Source organism: Schistocerca americana, chromosome 2, assembly GCF_021461395.2.
Source record: "Schistocerca americana isolate TAMUIC-IGC-003095 chromosome 2, iqSchAmer2.1, whole genome shotgun sequence".
Taxonomy (NCBI): Eukaryota; Metazoa; Arthropoda; class Insecta; order Orthoptera; family Acrididae; genus Schistocerca; species Schistocerca americana.
Genome location: NC_060120.1, coordinates 175,603,437 through 175,624,511, shown reverse-complemented (window position 1 = coordinate 175,624,511; position 21,075 = coordinate 175,603,437). Strand labels below are relative to the sequence as shown.

General features: G+C 36.7%; 1 protein-coding gene across 2 annotated transcripts in view; it reads right to left on the bottom strand.

Annotated features, from left to right (window-relative positions):
* Positions 1-20,848, bottom strand: part of LOC124596225 — a 45,247-nt gene extending 24,399 nt beyond the window's left edge. The window contains exons 1-6 of one of the 2 annotated variants that reach the window (XM_047135281.1): positions 20,609-20,848; positions 14,970-15,087; positions 9,367-9,500; positions 8,968-9,064; positions 8,253-8,482; positions 6,809-6,960 (exon numbers count right to left, since the gene is read on the bottom strand). In XM_047135281.1, the coding sequence (XP_046991237.1) occupies positions 6,809-6,960; positions 8,253-8,482; positions 8,968-9,064; positions 9,367-9,500; positions 14,970-15,087; positions 20,609-20,818 (941 nt within the window). In that variant the 5' untranslated portion in view covers positions 20,819-20,848. Of the gene's footprint in view, positions 1-6,808; positions 6,961-8,252; positions 8,483-8,967; positions 9,065-9,366; positions 9,501-14,969; positions 15,113-20,608 lie in introns of both variants that reach the window. The other variant, XM_047135282.1, reaches the window with a different exon arrangement.
* Between the last annotated feature and the right edge of the window lie 227 nt (positions 20,849-21,075).

Below are 21,075 nucleotides of genomic sequence, written 5' to 3'. Positions count from 1 at the left end.
TGAGAGAGACAGAGAGAAACTTAATATTTATCACAGTTTTACTTGCCATTTGATACAGCAAGGAAACCTTTATAGCTCGAAGTATTATAATACTACAATTTTCATTGGCTGGTCAGCATGTTCATACAACATGAATTGCTCATCAATTAAGATGCCTTGGAAATTTAGTCATGATTTTAATTGCATCTTGTTGTGTCAAGTTGTGGTTCTAGATCAAAATGTTTGTACTATCATTTGACAATTACCTCTATATGTTTATTTTTTGTGACTGAAAGAGTTTAGAGAGATTGAGTTCACATCAGCTAGTATTCCTCTGTCCACCCATGGTAGCTTAGTGGTCAGTGCAACGGGATGTCATACCTAATGGTCTGGGTTTGATTCCCAGCTGGGTCAGAGATTTTCTCCACTCAGGGACTGGGTGTTGTGTTGTTCTTATCATCATCATTTCATCCCCATCAACATGTAAGTCACTGAAGTGGCGTTAACTCGAAAGACTTGCACCAGGCAAATGGTCTACCCGATGGGAGGCCCTAGCCACATGGCATTTCCATTTTATTATTCCTCTTGCAGGACATTCCTGACAAACAATTAAGGGGACAAGTGACACACCACAAGTTGGTTTGTGGAGTATATATGTAGATATAGGTGCATCTGTAGATAAGAAAATCAAGGCATGTTATAGCTCAAGATTGAAGCTTTGAGTATTTAGATCTAGTATATAATATTTCTCCATTCTGGGATTGGTGTTAGACCTATGTCTGTTATTGAGATAATAGTAATTAGTTATTTTTAAAGTTTGTTATTTGTTTGTGTAGACGGCTAGTTAACTGCATCTTCTAGGAATAATATTTTCTGTATTTTTCTGTCATCTCTAACATGTTAGGTGATATATGAAAATAACATACTTTCCCAGTGCACATTATACTAGTGTCCTTTCTGTAGAGCACCCTATACAAAATCCGAACAACAATTAAGTCATCATATCATTGTATGTAATACTGTCAGTAATCCTATTAGGTTTAGATACATACACTGCAAATCAGAGTGAAGTGCATGTCCCCAATTGGTGTAAGAGATTTTGTGTTTGCATCTACTTCTGTACTCTGCAAAGCACCACGAACTGTGTGGGGGATAAGTTACAGTCAAGCTGACATTGGCTCTTTCACAATATTTCAACAATTTTCCTTGTTGTCTTCACCAGGTGTTGAGGAGAGATTTTGGGACTTGCTCTTTGGACTACAACCTGTCACACAAAACCCTTCATTAAAAAGCCTTTTATCTATGAGCAAAGGAGAGCATTGAGATGTTTGCTGATGCGATTTAAGTTAACTGAGTGTTAGACCCCACACTTTACTTAATTTAAAACTTCTGTCCCTGTTGATTGTATTATCCACCACTCTAATCTCAATTGTTTTCCGTATTCCACTGTCCCAGAAATTTGGCACCTGCATCACAATGTTGGCTATATTAGTCTGGGGTGGCTATATTAGTCTCATGTAATACTTATGTTCTTTACATATTTGTCTAATCATTCTTATGGTCTCTCTTGTAACATTTTCATCAATTAAACTTTTTTATGCTTCTGCAAAGCTTTATCTTAGATTTGAATTTTTATTGACTGTTTCATTAGTTATCGACACCAGGAAGCAGTCAACTGGTAGTGACCAATGTGTACTTTGCAGTTTGGTAGGAGTCAAAAGAGTGAACAATGAAGTCAGCATTCAACAACTAGTGAAGTAGTCAAAATTTCATGAAACAGAAAATGACAAATTGATTGGAACTCCAAAAACTTATAAACTTTCAGATATGAAGATAGAAGGATCATAATGTCCCCAACAATTTTATGAAAAACTAGCTGGAGAGAGAGGCTTATCAGTACCAGTAACTACACATCATTTGTCTTCACTTTTGTGAATGGGTGTCACTATAGCATGTTTATATTTAAATATTTTAGCCTGATGGGGAATGTTTAATACTTGCTAACAAAAACAGTACCATCAATTAGTAACTCTTTCACTTCTAGAAGAGTTTTCTACGTACTGGTTTGAGCACTGGCTTGTTATCACCTAATGTGGACACCTGCACTGAATGCAACATCAAAATGCTAACAAATGCTGTGTTACTTGAACCACCTGCCTGGTCCTGTACTGAATATTTCTGGCATGCTAGCAGTCATGAATTTTGTCACTTGAGTTTTGTCATCAACAACATTAACTGAATACAGTGATTGCAGAAAAATATAGAGATCTCCAATTTCTGGTTTGGAAGCTTCTTAGAAAACTGGTTCCTATAAGGATAAAACCACAGAGGTGTTATAATTTCTTTTTTCCATAAGAATTACATGACTGTTGTTAGTTTTCAAAGTGAGTTTATAAAGAACAATCGAAAAGTTTCCATTTGAGGGCATTGTTGCGATGTAGCAGGGATTAGTGTGGCATTCATGTCTTTCCAGTGCATGTGTAGTAGATACAGAAATGTGAACTTTGGCAACATTATTACCTAATGCATTCAAATGGGACCAATGTGCTGTTGTTCTTTTCTTGGCTGCTAAAGGACAACATTGGTAGACATCCATTGGAGAATGAAGAATTTTTGTGGAGGAGCATGTCTGTCGAAAAGCACGACAGTGGAATGGTATGTATAGTTCTGTGCTGGATGCTGCTGCTTCATGATAATGCATGTTCCCAAATCCCAAATGTCATAAAGCAGAAGTCATGTCACATAAAGTGGGAGGCACTCTAGGACCCATCCTATAGTCCTGATATGTCCCACATGATTAGAATGCCTTCAGTTCCTTAAATATGGCCTTCGATGGTGGATGATTCCTGTCAGATAAGCATGTCCAGCAAGTAGCTATGGACATCTTTATGCAGCAGGACATAGTGTTTTACCAAACAGCTATCTTCAACCTGGTGCATCAGTGGGCTCATTGTGTCAAAGCTCATGATGATTTTGCCTGTTGCCATAGAAGGTGTGGACTGTATGGCCTTCAAATGGAAATTTTGTTGTCGCCCCTTATAGTAAGCTATGATGAAAGTGATTCTGTTGTTCACTGTTACTTCATTGCTACCTACTCCCAAAACCTGCTTCTGGCATATACTTGTGTTCCTCACCATATTAGTTTAAGAAAGCAATAAATCAGTTAATAGTTACATAGATAGATTTTTGTACCTCTTAACATGCTACTGTATGATGGACTGAAAATTACAGTGTTTGGTATTTTTCTTATGAGGAACATATACCAGCAACTACATGGGTGCTTTATAATATTTTTGTAGTGCAAAGCACTCTATTAAAAGATCCAGTGAATGAGATATTCAAAAATTTATAATTTCATAGCCACTTTTTCTGATCCACAGTAATAACTGCTGAATGAGACCTGTTTGGTAACATCATGTATGATTTGTTCCTTATACAGTAACAGTCTGAATGCTCAGTCACAAAAGGAACACATTAATTCTCTGTAATATTTACTCCACAAAAATAATATTACAACAAAGCAACTTTTGCCATTGTATTAGTAACTTATTGAAGATTTTCTTAAGTTTTTAACAACTTCTTGTGAACTAAAGATAGTTGGCTGAATTTTTAGATATAAATTTAAAAAAAAACAACAACAACTTAAACATTAGTGTCATGCAATATTTTGTGTAATGTAATATCTTGTACAGACATCTTTTATTAACCTGACACGTTCCACATCATTACAAAGTGTCGTATTCATGATCTATGGAACAAGTATTAATCTAATCTAATCTAATCTACTCTGACTGTCTGAAGCTGAGGTATGTTAATGGAATCATTGTAAATCAAGATAAATTCACATTGCAGCTAAACTGAAGTAGTTACCAGCTGTCATTTGTCTATATATATAAAGGCCAGTGCAAGGTCAAGGAGGGATTTTTTTTAACTTAGTGAGATTGAAAGTTGTTATTTGAGAGCAAGCATGTCAGTTGTTACAGAGGTGGTGCGCAAAGTTGCGGATAAATGGAGGGATATGAAAATAATATTGGTGAGTCACAGCTGGAATCGATAGACTCATACAAATACCTGAGTGTAACATTTAACAGGGACATGAAATGGGACAATCACATCAGCTCAGTCATAAGTGAAGCAGGTGGTAGACTTCAGTTTATTGGTAGAGTACAGGGGAAGTGCAATCAGTCTACAAAGGAGATTACTTACAAATCACTTATGTGACCAGTTCTAGAATGTTGCTCACATGTGGGACCCGTACCAAATAGGACTAATAGGGGATACTGAACATTTACAGAGGTCAGCATGAATGGTCACAGTTTTGTTTGACCCATAGGAGAGTGTCACAGAGATGTTGAAAGATCTGAAAAGGCAGCCTCTTTGAGGGAAGATGGAAACTATCCAGAGAAAGTCTGCCAAAAAGTTTCAAGGGCCAGCTTTAAATGATGGCTCTAGGAATCTACTAATCCCCCCACCCTCCATATATTGTTCCCATAGGGATCATGAGGACAAGGTTAGATTAACTGCAGCATGCTCACAGGTGTGTAAAGAATCAGTTTTCCAGTGCCCCATAGATGAATGTAATGGGAAAAAGCCCTGACAGCTGATACAGTTGGACATATCCTCAGCCATGCACATCCCAGTAATTTGCAGAGCATGGAAGCAGGTGTAGATGTAAGTGTTGGGCAGTAATATTGTATCATAATTTTATGGTTTTCTCAAGCTACAGAATAAGACAGATGAAAATGAAGAATGCTAGTACAGTTTGTCATCTGCCTGGGTCATGCCTACTGGGGTGTGGAGTAAAATGAAATGACCATTTATGCCTATGCATATTTATTAAAAAAAAAGAACCATAGCAAAGACAGGGTGTAAGACATGCACACCAGTTTGTTTTTTTTACTATACTACTGGGTGGTTATAATTAAAGTGCTGCTACTCACAGAGAGCCAGTGTTAGCTGCAATTATCACATGCCAATGAAATTTGGTAGATATTCTAACGCATTAATGTGGGACCAATTTACACTGGAAAAGTATTAATTTCAATTTTGGTCACCAAATTCAACTCTGGTGCTGTGAATGCAAGAAAGACATACTGAAGTGTTCCCACATGTAATGGATTAGGAGTCGGATGTGGGCAGAAAAGGTAACAAATGAGAAATGCATAATGTTGATTTTATTACTAATGCCACTATACAATTTGTTCAGTATGAGCACTGAAGCCATTGACAAGATGCTGCATCCATATAATGACATGATCAACAGTTGCTTGCAACAGTTCTGGTGGGACCTGAACAACATGTTCCTGCATATTGGCCTACACTTGAGGTACAGACTGAACACATTCCTCGTAAATGTGTTCTTTTAGATATCTACAGGGCCAAAAGGCACATGGATTGAGATCAGGTGATCTTGTAGGAAAACCTCTGGAGTTAACATATTCATGGAAGGTTACATTAAGCAGATCTTTCAATGGGCATTTGACATGAGGTGGTGCCCCATATTGCATGAAAACAGTGGTTTCTATACAGCTGCTCTCTTCCAAAGCAGAAAACACATGCTGTACAAGGAGGTCTTGATAATGTGCAGATGTCACAATATACCTCATAGGACCTCTGGGTGTATTCTCTTCAAAGAAGAATGGACTGAGAATAAAGGTGTTTATCAATCCATACCACAGTCACATATGGTGAGTGCAATGGCTCTTCATACACAACATGCAGCTTAACCCCAAATTTGACAGTTCTGTGTATTCACTGCATCCTGTAGTGTAAAATGTGCCTCATCACTCCACAAAATATTACCCAGCTACATGTCTTCAACATCAGTCCATGCCAGAAACCAAAGAGCAAATTCAGAACACTGCCATGGATCATGAGGTTTCAATTGCTACACTGTCTGGATCTTGTAAAGGTATCAGTGTAAAATAGACCACAAAACTTTCTGTACTGTTGACCATGGGATGGACAATTCTCATGACACTGCATGAACACTAGCAGTCACAGGTTCGAATCCTGCCTCGGGCATGGATGTGTGTAATGTCCTTAGGTTAGTTAGGTTTAAGTAGTTCTAAGTTCTAGGGGACTGATGACCACAGATGTTCAGTCCCACAGTGCTCAGAGCCATTTGAACCATTTGAACACTAGCACTACTCAGGACACATGCTGCATGGGTAATTACAGCAACAGCAAACTTCTCAATAACTTCCACAGTGATAGGACACCTTCCTCTTTCAGATGCCACACCACACTCACCCATGTTTTTGAATTCCATTATCATTTTCTTTAAACCATTTAATGACACTGGGCCTCCCCTAAGACTGTTGAGTTAGCAATACTCTCTCGATGCAGCACTGTAATTGCTGCCATCCTCATAAACTGATTACATGTTATGGCTTGTCATATTGCAGTGTGGGTGTCAAACCATCATACAAATAGTGTAGAGAGATAGATACGCACCTGGTGGCCAAAATTGGAACTAATATTTTCCTGTTGTAATCAGTTTCATTAATAGCACATTGCCTCTCTTCTTGATAGCCATATTGTTCAATCATGTTATGGCTTGTCATATTGCAGTGTGGGTGTAAAACCATCATACAAATAGTGTAGAGAGATAGATACGCACCTGGTGGCCAAAATTGGAACTAATATTTTCCTGTTGTAATCAGTTTCATATTAACACATATGATATCTACAAAGTTTCAATGCCATATGATAATTGCAGCAAACGCTGTGCCTACATGAGTAGCTGCAGTTTAATCATAACCTCCTAGTACTTAATGTGTAGTGCTCATAATGCTGAGTACCACCAGAGTAATTATTATTAACTCACCTGAAGTCTTCTGGTACTGTATAAGCAAAAACATTTCCATAGCTGCCATTATAGGCAGTAACAATTATTTCTTTTACACCATCAAGGTTAATATCCCAGTAATATAAATCAAAAGGTTGACCGATTGTATCATCTACAACCACTTCTTGTAACTGCAACAAACAGTTATATCATATACATTAGAAGCCTTGCAAATTTTATCGTTAAAATAAGTAACAGAGTAACTATGATTCAGGTATTTGTAAATTAATGGCCCTTTATTACTTACACAGTTCATTCACCAGTGACTTGCTGTTTTGTGCAAATATATCTAACATATGCACACCAATTCAGGAGATCTGCAAAGTGCCCTTGCAGTATTTTGCAGTAGATGCAGTCATTGACTGCTGGGACACCTGGGAGGTGCACATAGCATTGAGAAAACGTCACCTTGGGTTGTATTGCACACCCAGCATTCAAATGTTTTAGCCATAGTATTTCCAGTTTCTTATTAAGAAACTACAAAATAGTTACTGATAGCTTTTGAGAACAGATAACCACTCACCACACACGGAAAATACAGCAAATTCACAAAGAAGGAAGATATAAATAGTTAGAGACCACTGCTCATATCGTAAACTTAAGTTCTCAGCAGGCCTCTCTTCTCTTTGTTCTGTTGCTGCAGTTTGGCTGGAATGAGTACTGTTCTCAATTTGAGTGGATGGAGGAACAAATATATTGGAGAATGGGCAAGAGGCAGAAGAGAAACAGGTAAGCAGACAGTATTGGAAAGACACGCTTCTAGAAGACATGGCAGCTCTTTCATTTGGGTATCATGATAGTGGCTAGCTTCCACATATGAAAGAGAGATGGTGAGAGGCAGGATCTGTACTGAAGACTGATGAGAAAATGGAGAAGCCAATGTTAGATATCATTTTGTCCACAAAGTTGACTTAGTAAGTTTTTGGGTGATTCACATTTTACGCTAGTTCCAGTGGAGGAGTGACGTGCATTTTATGAAAATAAATTTTCACACTTCCACACATTCAACAACATCAATATAAGATTCTGGTCTATCTTATGATACAATTTGTAATTTCCATTGCAAGACAGAGAAAGTAATTAGTCTTTCCTTCTCATCCTATCCAGTAAGTCTCCCCAACCCAGGGTTCTGGTGACTTTTCTGAACTTTACCCCTTTTCCTAAATCTCTCCAGTCCTTCTTCACCCCCCCTTCCTTCCCCTTTAACTGTTCTGCCACAAGAGGGAGCCACTGGCTCCGAAACTTGTAAATATTAAATCTTTTTGTGTGTGTATTCTCCTGCCATCGCTCGGTGAGTAGATTTTTTATCTATCCATTTACATTACAAATATTTAGTCTAATATACAGGTCATGAGTAAGTAAACTTATGTTTTGTACAAGTAAACTACCATTAAATGTGAGCATAAAGAGGTCCTATACTAACCACAGAAGGGTTTTGCCAGAAATTTGCATTGTCAGTTCCATAGTATATTGTGACCTTTTCATTCCAGAATTCACCATTGAGCTGGACATCATAGGCTGTTCCACCAACTGGCAATTGCTCAATCTGAAAATGTATATCAGCTCCATCTTCGTTTATCATATGCTGAGTCCATCCTTCCAACTGACTGTTACCTGGATTCTCAAGCCACAGGAACTGTTTTGTTACACTGCCTGAAGCATTGTAATTGAACAGAATTGTGGTAAATTGAAAAACAATAAATGATTATAATTATAATCAGAAGCTCTAGTAATATTAACAAAGGAAAATGTGACAGATAAAACTAATAAACTATGAGACAGAATTGCTGGTCATTACCTATCCCCGGGAAGCAAAGTGTATTAAGTAGCGCATATAAAGGTACAATGGAAACACTAAGTAGTTTTGGGTACTAAAGATATTTGTGTACACTCTTCCTCAGTACAGGTGAGTGTCTCTCATATTCGGGTCCAAGAGGCGTAATTTTTTTTTTAACTCAACACACCCCTTAGTCCTCCCTGAAAATGGAATAATTAGTTCTGAAAACTAGTAGTGTGCCTATTGGCAGTACCATACATTTTGCTTCCTGAAAGTAAGTACCAGCCAGCAGTACTAAAGTAATATTCTAATTTATACTATTGAAACAAATGCCAATGTTTCAAAGGAAACTGAAGCATACCTAAGAGTCCAGTGTGGAAACGAGCAGTCACAGCATCTGAAAGGCCATCACCATTAACATCTCTCCAAATTATTCGATGGTAAGAATAGTCTTGATCCTATTAAAACAAAGAAATTATGTATGGAGCACCTACTATGCAAGCATTACATTTGTATAATATAAATAACTTGTTCTGCTAATCTTTAACATAATTCAGTAACTTGAAGTTATTACTAGTATATAAATACTTCTTTAATAGTGAAATTTAACTTCATGCTATCAACTGTTCACCTTTTACTTTAAACAGAATTTCTATACATTAGTTACAATTAGTACCAAGTAATAAGTACACTAAACATTTGTGTCACTTCAGCCAATGTTTGTAATATTTTGATAATAATAATAGTACATTCAACTTACATCTAATGAAGCAATATTATATGGTCCATCAAATGGCTCTTGATCAGTGAAGTAGATGTTCAAACAACCTTTCGTTTTGGTGGGTACAAGAAAACCTGATGTCCAAATTATTCCCTCACGACCCGCTATAGAACCTGTAGTACATTGAAAAGAACACAGTGTAGATATAATAGGCTAAAATGTTTAATATTAGGATAAATTTTCCTATTATTTGTAGATCTTACATTTATTTGTTTCATTTTCACCAAGAAATATTGGAGGGTACTATGTCAGTTGATTCATATTTGGAAGAAACAGAGACGAAGTCGAGTAAATCGACATTCTGAAATAAATTTTCTCTTTGTGTCTTATGTTTCTAGATATTGTTTTCACCACTGACCACAGGTAGTGGAATAGTAATCTATAACATGTTAATAAAGTTTTTTGACTAAAACAAAGTCCTCACTAGTACCCAGAATGTTTTCAGAAAAAATAAATCTACAACTAGTGCCATCTATGATTTTCTACAGAAAGCCCTAGAAATATTGGACAAAAATCAAAATGCTACAACCATCTCATCATTAAGATAGCAATAGCTCATAATTCAAAAATTGTCAGATTTTACTTACTTGTTTCTACATTTTAGAAAATGTGTCCCACATAGGGTGAAAAGTCCCATGCAACAATGAAAACTCCAGGTAGGAATATCAAGAATGTAGGAAAAGACAGATTGCTACCCATCAGGCTGTCCCAAGATACTGGAGATGGCGGTTGTGTGTGCATGAGGTCTGCTTACTTATACTTGTGAATGGTGTGTGTGTCTCTTTTACAGATGAAGGCTGTGGCCAAAAGCTATATGTAAGTGTCTCTTAAATGTGACGGTCTTCAACTTGATGTGTCTTCTTTATGGTAAAGTAGCAACCTGTCTTTTCCTACAGTGTTGAAAGCCCCATACAAGGCATGGCCAGACTGGTGCTGAAAAGCCTTATGAGTGAACGAAAACAAGCTTGTGAAAATGCTTGCACACTTTGAGTACCTTGAAAATGATCATTGTTTCTTGGAAAGTGTGATAATATGTGATGAATCTTTGTTCTTCACTTATGATCAAGAAACTAAATCCCTATCCATGCATTGGAAGGGTCCAACTTCAATGAGCATGAAAGAAATTCAAATGAGCAAATCGGCAAATCGAGATTCAAAGCGATGATGACTGTTCCCCCCCCCCCCCCTCCCCCGCTCCCTCCCCACCCCACCCCCCCCCCCCCCCCGACATTCATGGAACTATTTACCTTCACTGGGTTCCTGAAGATCAAACTGTTAATCAGCATTACAACCTTGAGGTTCTTGCTCAACTCCATGAAAAAATAAGAAAAATACCAAACCGTATCATGAAAGAACAAGTCATGGGTTCTCCATAAAGATAACGCACCAGCTCATACTGTACTGTCTGTTAAGATGTTTCTGGCAAAGTACAGCAGCCCAATACTAGACAACCCATCTTATTTTCCTGATCTAGCACCATGTGATTCTTATTTATTCCCAATGTTAAATTTGATATAGAAGATTTCAATTGATTGAAATAGTGAAAGAAAAAGTGGCACACATCATCAAGGAGCTCACACAAAAAGACTTCCAACACTGTTTCCATAAATGTAAAATCTGCATAGAGCATTGCATGGAAAGAGAAGCAGAATATATTGAGGGTGACAATAACTCAATGTGTATGTTTTTGAAATAAAATGCTTTACAGCAATAGTCTCATTATTTTACAGCCACACCTCATATCTTAATACATGTTTGCTTAGCTCTTCCGTAGAAAAGTATCAAAACCTCATATCTTATAACATTGAAATCTTATGGGTACGAAACATTCTAATTCAGTAGGACATACCATGCTTCTTTAATTGTTGGGTGTGTGTAATAATTATTTAGACACAGAAACAAACACAAACACACACACAAAATTCAAGCTTTTGCAACCCACGGTTGCTTCATCAGGAAAGAGGGAAGGTGAGGGAAAGACGAAAGGATGTGGGTTTTAGGGAGAGGGTAAGGAGTCATTCCAATCCCGGGAGTGGAAAGACTTACCTTAAGAGGAAAAAAAGGACAGGTATACACTCGCGCACACACACACATATCCATCTACACATATATAGACACAAGCAGACATATGTAAAGGCAAAGGACATAAAATTATGAGCTCATTACATCAAAGGAATCTGAAGGCTCACATAAGAAAACAGAGGATGAATATTGGTACCAATATGTCCAAAAAAGAATTAAGAAGCAAGATACTGGAAAATAGAAAAAAATGACAATTCATAAACTACTGCCGCTGTTGAAATTTAAGTGTTATTAGATAATGAGAGTCAAAGAAAAAGCCAAACTCAACAAGTTAACACTCTGAATAATGCTGTGGAGCCAGAACTTATGAATAAAGGGCATGAAATGACAATAAAGTGTGCTAAGAAAGGTGAAGCAGATCCTTCTGTGTGGAAAAGAAATGAAGCAAAAATTTTTAGAAGAAAGGCAAAGAAGATAAAAGTACTGTGTATAACAAAAAAGGAAAACAAACTGAAAGGGTCCATAATGCTTCTCAAAATTCTGTTGCAAATCAAAGACCAAGAGAATGTGCTCTTCAATATCTGAACCAAATCAAAATATATTTCTGTTAAACGTGTTGCAAAATTACAGTACAGCAAGTGGTATGACAATCATTCAAAAATATTTACTTAAAGGACACCCCCAAATGAAATGTGATAGTGTTCATTCCTCCAGAGTGAATGAAGAAAGAGAAACAGGGTGCTCTGTTCACCAGCTGCTTATTTTGATGTGATAAAGGAAGCTCCTGCTCTGCATCATGTGGTGGCTTGTGGTGTATCTATGTAGACGCAGATGTTGATGTAGAAGATGTGGCAGACAAGGTCAGTAAAAGATTAAGTATATATCTCATAACTTTTTTAAAAACTCTCTAAAATTCTGCACCATAAATCCATTCATCCAGGGAATACAGTAGGAGATTCATATGTTACACACTTATTGGCCCTCAGGTATATTCCATCTGCAAGTGTCGAATAAAAACTGGATTTTGAAGAGGGCTGGAAATTACCTGCAAAACACGCTGTAGGGAAGCAGCCTACTCACGCTGTAGTAAATTCACATCAGTTTCCATTGTGTGCCAGCCAGTCTGCTGTAACTAGCTCTGACGTCATAAATGTTGCGCAATACCTTAAAAATCAAGCAAATGAACTAAAACTTTTCTAGCATGTCAGAAATAATATTAAATTAATGTGTGTTAAATATCAGTTCGATAACTTCAGCCATTTCCGAGATTTGGACGTTTTTCTGGAAAAATCATTGGCGCAACAGAAAAGAGCTAGAGACTTCAAAATTTATATTTAGATTCATCTTTCATAATGATTTAATAAAAACAGTACTTTGGATTTCACATATTAAGATTTTAGTGGAAATTTATGATTTTGTGGTTTTCATCTCAAAACTGAAGGAAGCAAGATAGATTAAGTAGGCTAATAAATAAGGCTAGGATGTTTAGATTTAAATAGGTTGGAGGTCCGCTATGATTATGAAAATGTGTAAAGTTTCTTTTTAATACCTATAAAATTATAGCGATAGCGGATCTCAAAAGGGACGGTTCAGAGCTCATCTGCTGCGTGCAGGGTAATTAGATTAATTCTCTCGCCCAAAGTATTTAACTTAGCCACGTCAAAATTTTATTATCAATACTTACCTGCGTGCTGAATGCACGTTTAAATTAAGAGATTCTTCGGCCATCAGCCAAAGAAGCTATAAATTATTATGTAACTTGAAGTGGTGCGTTACTAGCCCAGCGGCTAGTCGGGAGAGCGGATTTAATCAGGCGTTCCCTCAGCCGTCCGCACCGCGGCTTTATATATAAGAACACTGCGCGAGGAAGCAAGGCCCCAGTTCTCTCCAGACGCCGAATGACACGCCATCTGTGTCGGTAGTCGCGTCGCATCAGTGTATCTGCTACAAACAGCCTCGGGTGCCGTATTAAGTTACTAGAGATACGCGGAACCATTAAAACATTTTATGTGAAGTGTTAATTCTGGGATGATTTTCATTATCTAGCTTCAGTTTGCGTACCGTCGTATTTTCACGTGCCGTCGCGGGACAGACATTCTACCAAATATTTAGCGTGGCGTTTGATGAAATATTTTCATCAAATTTTGGCGAGCATTCTTTTTAACATTTGATTCGGACATTTATAGTTGCATCAGCGCATTAGACTCTGAACTGTTCTGTTAGTTAGGTTGTAGGGATACTTGTGTTGTTTATCAGTGAATTTCAGAATATACTCAACTATTTTGGAAAACCGTTTTTGATTAGAAATCCCGGACAATCTCCTAATTCCTCAGAGCTATAAGCTGCAGCTATAAGAACATTCTCAGGTAAAGTGGGCACCAGGATATCTATTTACTGGCTCCAAGTTTTATTAAATCACTTTCTGGGGGTCACGGAGTAAATAGAGAGCCAGTGTTGAGAACAGCAAAAGACAGCAATAACAACATTCTAAAAGCTAGAAACTGATTCAACACGCAAGCATATATCCAGCAATAGATTAATTACTTTTTACAAACTTATACATCCGCCGCCCCACAACGCCGATACTGTCATTAGTAAAATAAAAAAAAAAATCTTTTCACTAGTTCAGCTGTAATTTCTGCTTAACAGTATCATAGTTTCCAACAAACATTGCACGTAATTTCAAACCTTAAAAAAATTCTCATTGACACCCCCCACAAAGTAATAAAAGAAGAATGTTGATTCTTTACAACATTTTCACTATTCATGCAGTGAAACTTCAGCATCATGCATGCCATTTTGATTTATTACTTCTTTATTATTGACATCATTTGCAACATTTTTTACAGACAGTGTCCACATATTCCACTGAATTATCATCAAAATTTATATTATTATTTGACATATAGCTTAGAAGATATGATGTCATAAACATTGAGATGTGTGAGAAACTAACTTTTCTTAAACCAGGTTTTACATATTTGACATCAAATATTTAACACATTAATTCATTTGTAAGTTAATCACTGACATTAGTAGAGTAGAATGTATTGGGTGGGTGAATCGGGCACATCCTGCACCTACGTCTTTCATCCTGTGGCAGAGATTTGGGAGTAGCAGTGACATAGATATGGACAAGGGTTTTGTGTGGGTTGAGTGTGTGACAGAATATCATTTTAGGAGGATTGGGCTGGATTATGGGTAGAATGTCCCTAATTCCAGGCATGATGATAGACAGTCAAATTTCAGTTGTTCATCAAAGGATTCATCCGAAGGCTAGAAAAGCTTTTATTGCTGTTGCTGTTGACATCTCAATGCTTCCACTGTTAGGTGAGTTATCTCCTTCACTCCTGAATTATCCAAATTCTGCCAGAGCTTTCCTTACCATATTTATGCATTGGTAATTTATACAGAGTTAAAGTTCAACATTACTGCAGGTGAGGAAAATGATATGTATTGTAGTTAGAAAATAATATGTAATACCTTTGCATCATTAATGGACCAGAAAAGTTGAGTAAATTTGGTAATCTTGAATTAATACTACTTGAAGTGGTACTCACTGCTCATAAAATAGAGATCATTTGGCCAATAGTTTTCTTGATCTATCTTTGTTGGCACCCAGTTGTTGACATCATTTAACTGACTCCCAGGAGACTTGATGTAGTAAATATAATCTTTCTGTAAATTAAAAAAGCAAACTTGGCTGAAACAAAATCACAGTTAAGTGGATTACAGCAAATATGAATTTACACATTAACAAAAACTGATAAACAGAATTTCTTCATTGATATTTAACATTTCTCTCAGTGTTTCTTTACAAAGAAATAATACAGTTCTTGAAATAGTTAGAGGCAATGAATCTGTCATGAAATCATGTTTCCATCATTTTTTATTTTAGAATTGATACAGTTTGTTAAATATTGTGTCATCAATTTATGATTAACTGCTGAAATAAATATGAAGTTCACAGAAAATCAATTAAATGTAGCTACTATGTTTGTTGCAGCTTTAATACTTTATTATAGGAAGTTACCTACATTGGTAGAAAAAAAATTGGAATATAATATGATGTACATTTGAAGATAGACACCAACTATCCTGTTAGTAGCAATTTAAAAAGTTTAAAGCAATTTAAAAAGTTTAAAGAATCTGTACTGAGTGGTGGATCTAGGATTATACTCTGATCCCCCATAAATTGCTCCCATAGGGATCATGAAGACAAGAATGTCACTAACTACTGCACATACAAAGGCAACGAAGCAATCATTCTTCCTGCACTAAATATGTAAATGGAACAGGAAGGAAGCCCTCTTAACTGGTAAAATGAGAGGTGCCCTCAACATGCATTTCACAGTGTTTAAAAGAGTATGTCTGTAGCTGTAGATGTAGGAACTGTGTAGCAGATCAATAGTAAGGTTGATGAGCAAGCTTCAGGTAAACTCAAAAGTAAAAGTGAGCTACCAAAGCAATTCCTATGTACAAAGGAACATTTAAAGTGTGATATTTTTGGTATATGGAAAGATGTGTTGCACAAATAATGTAATATTTGCAACTGATAACAAATCATCATTATTTTTGTATGGGAGATTTATCAGTGATGTGGAAATTGTGTAACTGGAATCTAAAGTGAGCAAAAGAGTGATAATCAGCAGCTGCACACAAACAGTTATAAAAGTATGATAAAAGTATAGGAGTTGGACAAAAATATGGAAGCGCCAAAACACACAACACATTATCATGAATAATATGGTTTAGGAAACCATTGGCATTAAAAGCAGATTCCAGTCATGTCAGAATGGATACGTAAAGATCCAGTATGATCCCATACTCCTAGATTTTGAGAAAGATTTTAATACAGTGCTCCACAGGAGACTGTTAATGAAGGTCTGAGCATACAGAATAGATTCTCAGATTTGTGAGTGGCTCAAAGACTTCTTAAATAAAAGAACCAGTATGTTGTCATGGGTGATGAATGTTCATCAGGGAAGTTGTGTCATTAAGAGTGCCCCAAAAGGAAGTGTGATAGGACCAATATTGTTCTCTATACGCATAAGCAACCTGGTGGATATAGGGTAATCAGCAGTCTGCAACCATTTGCTGATTACATTGTAGTGTATGAAAAAGGTCATCATTGAATGACTGTGGGAGGATACAGGATGACTTAGACACAATTTCTATTTGGTATGATGAATAACAGAGTGCTCAAAATGTATAAAAATATTAAGCTAATGCAAGTGAGTAGGAAAAACAATACTTTAATGTTTAAAAATAGTATAGTGGAGTGCAGCTTGCTACAGTGTTGATTAAATATATAGATGTAACATAGCAAAGCAATATGAAATATTATGAACATGTAAGGGTGGTAGTAGGGAAGGTAAACTTTGGTTTATTGGGAGAATTCTCACCTGTAAAGAATACTTGTGTGACCCACTCTTGAGTACTGTTCAAGTGTTTTGGATCCTCACAGATCAGGTTGAAGGAAGACATTGAAGGAAATCAGAGGTGTTGCTAGATTTGCAACTGATAGGTTCGGTCGACATAAAAACACTATGGAGATGCTTCAGGAACTCAAATTAGAATTCCTGGATGGAAGACAATACTATTTTCACAAAATTACTGAGAAAGTTTAGAGACCCAGTATTTGCAGCTGAATGCAAAATGATTCTACTGCCTCCAATGTACATCTTGCATAAGGGCTGTGAAGACAAGATAAATTAAGAGCTCATATGGACACATTTGGACAGTCATTTTTCCCTTGATCCATTTGTGAGTGGAACAGGAAAGAGAATGATTTGTAGCAGTACAAGTTACCCTCTGCCACCCACCATTGCAAGCTTGTGGAGTATGTACGTCAATGTAGACCTTCTCAAAATATGTTATACCAGATCACATGCGTAAAACAGTTTGAAATGATTACCTTACAAATGAGTTAATTTGTTAAAAGTTTTATGTTAAGCATGCAAGCAAGAAAAAGTTTAGAAAAAGTTTGAAATTATGTTTAAAGTTTGCTGGAAGTCACTAAGTGCCTCTTTCTCAAATACTGAATATAATTGGAGTAATTTGCACACCATAAATTACACTGCCTCAAGATATATACACATTTTCTAACTTTAATACTTGTCTTATTGCATTAAATATTTAACCTAAGAATGTATGTCTTAATGACTAGGTTATGAGAGAATTTCAAATTTCTTAATTTGGCCTAAAATAACTTGAAATATTGGAAAAAGCTGTTGCCCCTGGAAGCGGTTAGATAGGCACTGTGAACCATGACTCAGGAACTGGATTACTTGGTTCATAATATATATGTGAGGAAGTATAAAGGGATTCAGCAAAAAATTTTTTGATGCTTAAAAGGATATTTCATTACTATTTGGATACAGCTACTTTGAAAAATGTATCCCAAAGGCATACTGATACTAAAGTAGCATGTACTCATTTCATATTACAGGTGAGTTTTCAGTTTCAGTTTTACTTTATAAAAGTAAGAAATTCGAGGACCTTCAAACATATTCCAAGATATTTCAAAAGAAGAACTTTGATCTACTCAGTCACTCAGTGGCCAATCTGATGTGGTAGTAGAAGACAGCATAAGGAAAGCTGATGTTTTAAATTTTGCATTTAAAAGCTCATTCATGCAGGAGGATCATACAGACCATTGTACAGACTCTCATATGTAGGACATAGATATACGCATCCTGGAATTGAGATGCAACTAAAAGAGTTGAAAACAAATAAGTTTCCAGGTCCAGATGAAATCTCAGTTCAGTTTTACAGAGAGTATGCTTCGGCACTGACCCCTTACTTAGCATGGATTTATCACAAATCTCCTGCCCAGCACAAAGTCCCAAGCAAATGGGAAAAAAACACAGTTGACTTACTTATACAAGCAGGGTAAATGAACAGACCCACAAAATTACAAACCAATGTCCTTAATATCAGTTTGCTGCAGAATTCTTAAAGCAGATTCTGAGTTTGCACATAATGAATTTCCTTGAGACAGATAATTGTCTGTCCACAAATGAAAACTGTCTGCCTACAAATCAGCATGAATTTAGAAAGCATCATTCGTACAAAACTCAGCTTGCTATTTTCTCACACAATATCCTGTGAACTGCATATTCCATATTCCTAGATTTCTGAATAGCATTTGACACAATGCCCCACAGTAGACTGATAATGAAAGTCTGATCATAGTGAATAGGTTCTCAGATACATAAGTGGTACATAGTTCTGGATAGCAAGTGCTCATAAAAGATATAGGTTTCATCAGGAGTGTCCCTGGGAAGTGTCATAGTTCAGCTCATGTTCTCTATATACATAAACAGTCCGAAGGATAGGGTGAGTAGTTGCCTTTGATTTTTTTCTGATGATGCTGTAGTTTAGAGGGAAGATGTTGTTCTTAAATGAATGTAGTAGGATACAGGATAAGTTATACATAATTTCTGATTTATGTGATGGATGTCAGCTTGTTCTAAATCTACGTCTACATATACAGCTATACTCTGCAAACCACTGTGAAGTGCATGGCAAAGGGAACATCCCACTGTACCAGTTATTAGGGCTTTTTCCTGTTGCATTCACATATGAACTGTGGGAGAAATGATTGTTCAAATGCCACTATGCATGCTGTAATTAATATAATCTTATCCTCATGATCCCTCTGGGACTGATACATTAGGGGTTATAGTGTATTCCTACAGCAAGTATTTAAAGCCAGTTCTTGAAATTGTAGACTGATTATGTTTCTCCAGCATTCTATCAATAAACCAAAGTCTGCTGTATACTTTACCCACAGCTGAGTCTATCTGATCATTCCACTTCACGTCCCTGCTAAGAGTTACACCCAAGTATTTGTATTCGCTTACAGATTCCAGATGTGACTCAATGATATTATATTCATAGGATACTAAGATTTTCATTTTGTGAAGTACATAATTTTACATTTGAACATTTAAAGCATGTTGTCTCTCAGTGCACCATTTTGAAATCCTATCAAGATCTGACTGAATATTGAACTGCTTCATTCAGACTGTTCTTCATTGCAGATAACTGCATCATCTGCAAAAAGTCTGAAGTTGCTATTAATATTGTCTATGAGGCCATTAATATACAACATGAACAGTAAGGGACCCAAGAGTTTGAATGAAGTATTAGCAGTATGCTACATGACACAGCCACACTGATTAAATATCTGAGGATAACTCTGCAAAATATGACACTGAATGAGCAAGTAAGGTCAGTGGTTTGAATTACTGTGAGAATTCTAGGAAACTGTAGCTCATCTATAATGGAGACCACATATAGAACACTTGTGCAACCCATTCTTGCATATTGCTTACATGTTTGGACAAAATGGAGACATCAAAACAATACAGAGGCATGCTGCTAAATTTTGTTACTATTATGTTTGCTCAGCATATGTGTATATGGAATTGGTCCACGAACTCATATGGGAAGCCATGGAGGCTAGACAACTTTCTTTTCACAAAACACTACAGTGAAAGTTAAGAGAACTGGCTTCTGTGAATGGCTATAGAATGATTCCACAGTTACCAACATGCAGCTCAGTGTAAGGACTGTGAAGACAAGATAAGAGAAATTATGGTTCATACAGAGGCACACTAACAGTCATTTTTCACTCACTTCATTTACATGTAGAACAAGAAAAGGAATGAGTAGCTGTGGTACAAGATAGCCACTGCTGTGTACCTTATGGTGGTTTGTGGAGTATGCATGTTGGTGTGTGCTGAACGTGAAGAAAAAAGATGTTAGCTATTTGACTGCCACAAGGTTTATTAATGTTACAGGAGCCCTGATTGTACTGAAAGCACTACATTTTTGCAAGGCAACTAAGTTTTCAGTAAAATGAAAAATGTTATCAAGACTCTCATTTAATCACCGTGAAAACAGCAAAATTTAAGAATGTCCCTTTTTAAATTTCAGTTGTGTGAAATTCTTTTAATGGAAAGTTAGGAAGGAAACACATTGTGTGTTCTTCCTTAATGCACTTGTTACATCATTGCAGCACATATAATACTGCAAAACTGTACTCATTGTAAGATTGTTATCAATTAAAGTAATTACTTTCTAACACTGTACTCATTATAAGATTGTTATCAGTTAAAGTAATTACTTTCTATCCTGTATAAACTGACACAGTCAGAACTTAGTAATAAAGCAATGTTTTGGAGTTTACCTGTGCAAGAGAAAGAGGGTTGAAGTTGGAGATATACAGGGTGAACTGGTCAGCATAGTTCTCTGTTGCCTGCTCAGACTGGAAAACCTCAAGAAAAGCAGCTTGGCCCAAATAGAAGTTCCCCAACTCCTTTGGCAAAATATCAAAGGCAGTAGTGGCCACTGCAGTGAGAAGAACCAAAGTTGCAGTGATCATCTTGGAGTTCTGCATGTCTTGCTGTGATCTGATGTCTCTTATAGAGAGACGTACCAAGTGTGAGACAAATAAGTATCATAGAAGTGCAAAGACACACCTTTTTCCATCTGTTTGAACATCTGCACTTAATTAAATGCTCATTGTTCACACAGCTGTGCCTGTGTAAACAGGTGCAAGCTCATGCATCATCCTTTAGTAGCAAACTGCAAACAAAATGTGCACTTTTTTCATATGTTAAGAAAGATTTTGCTAGCAGCAGCAACCATCAACAT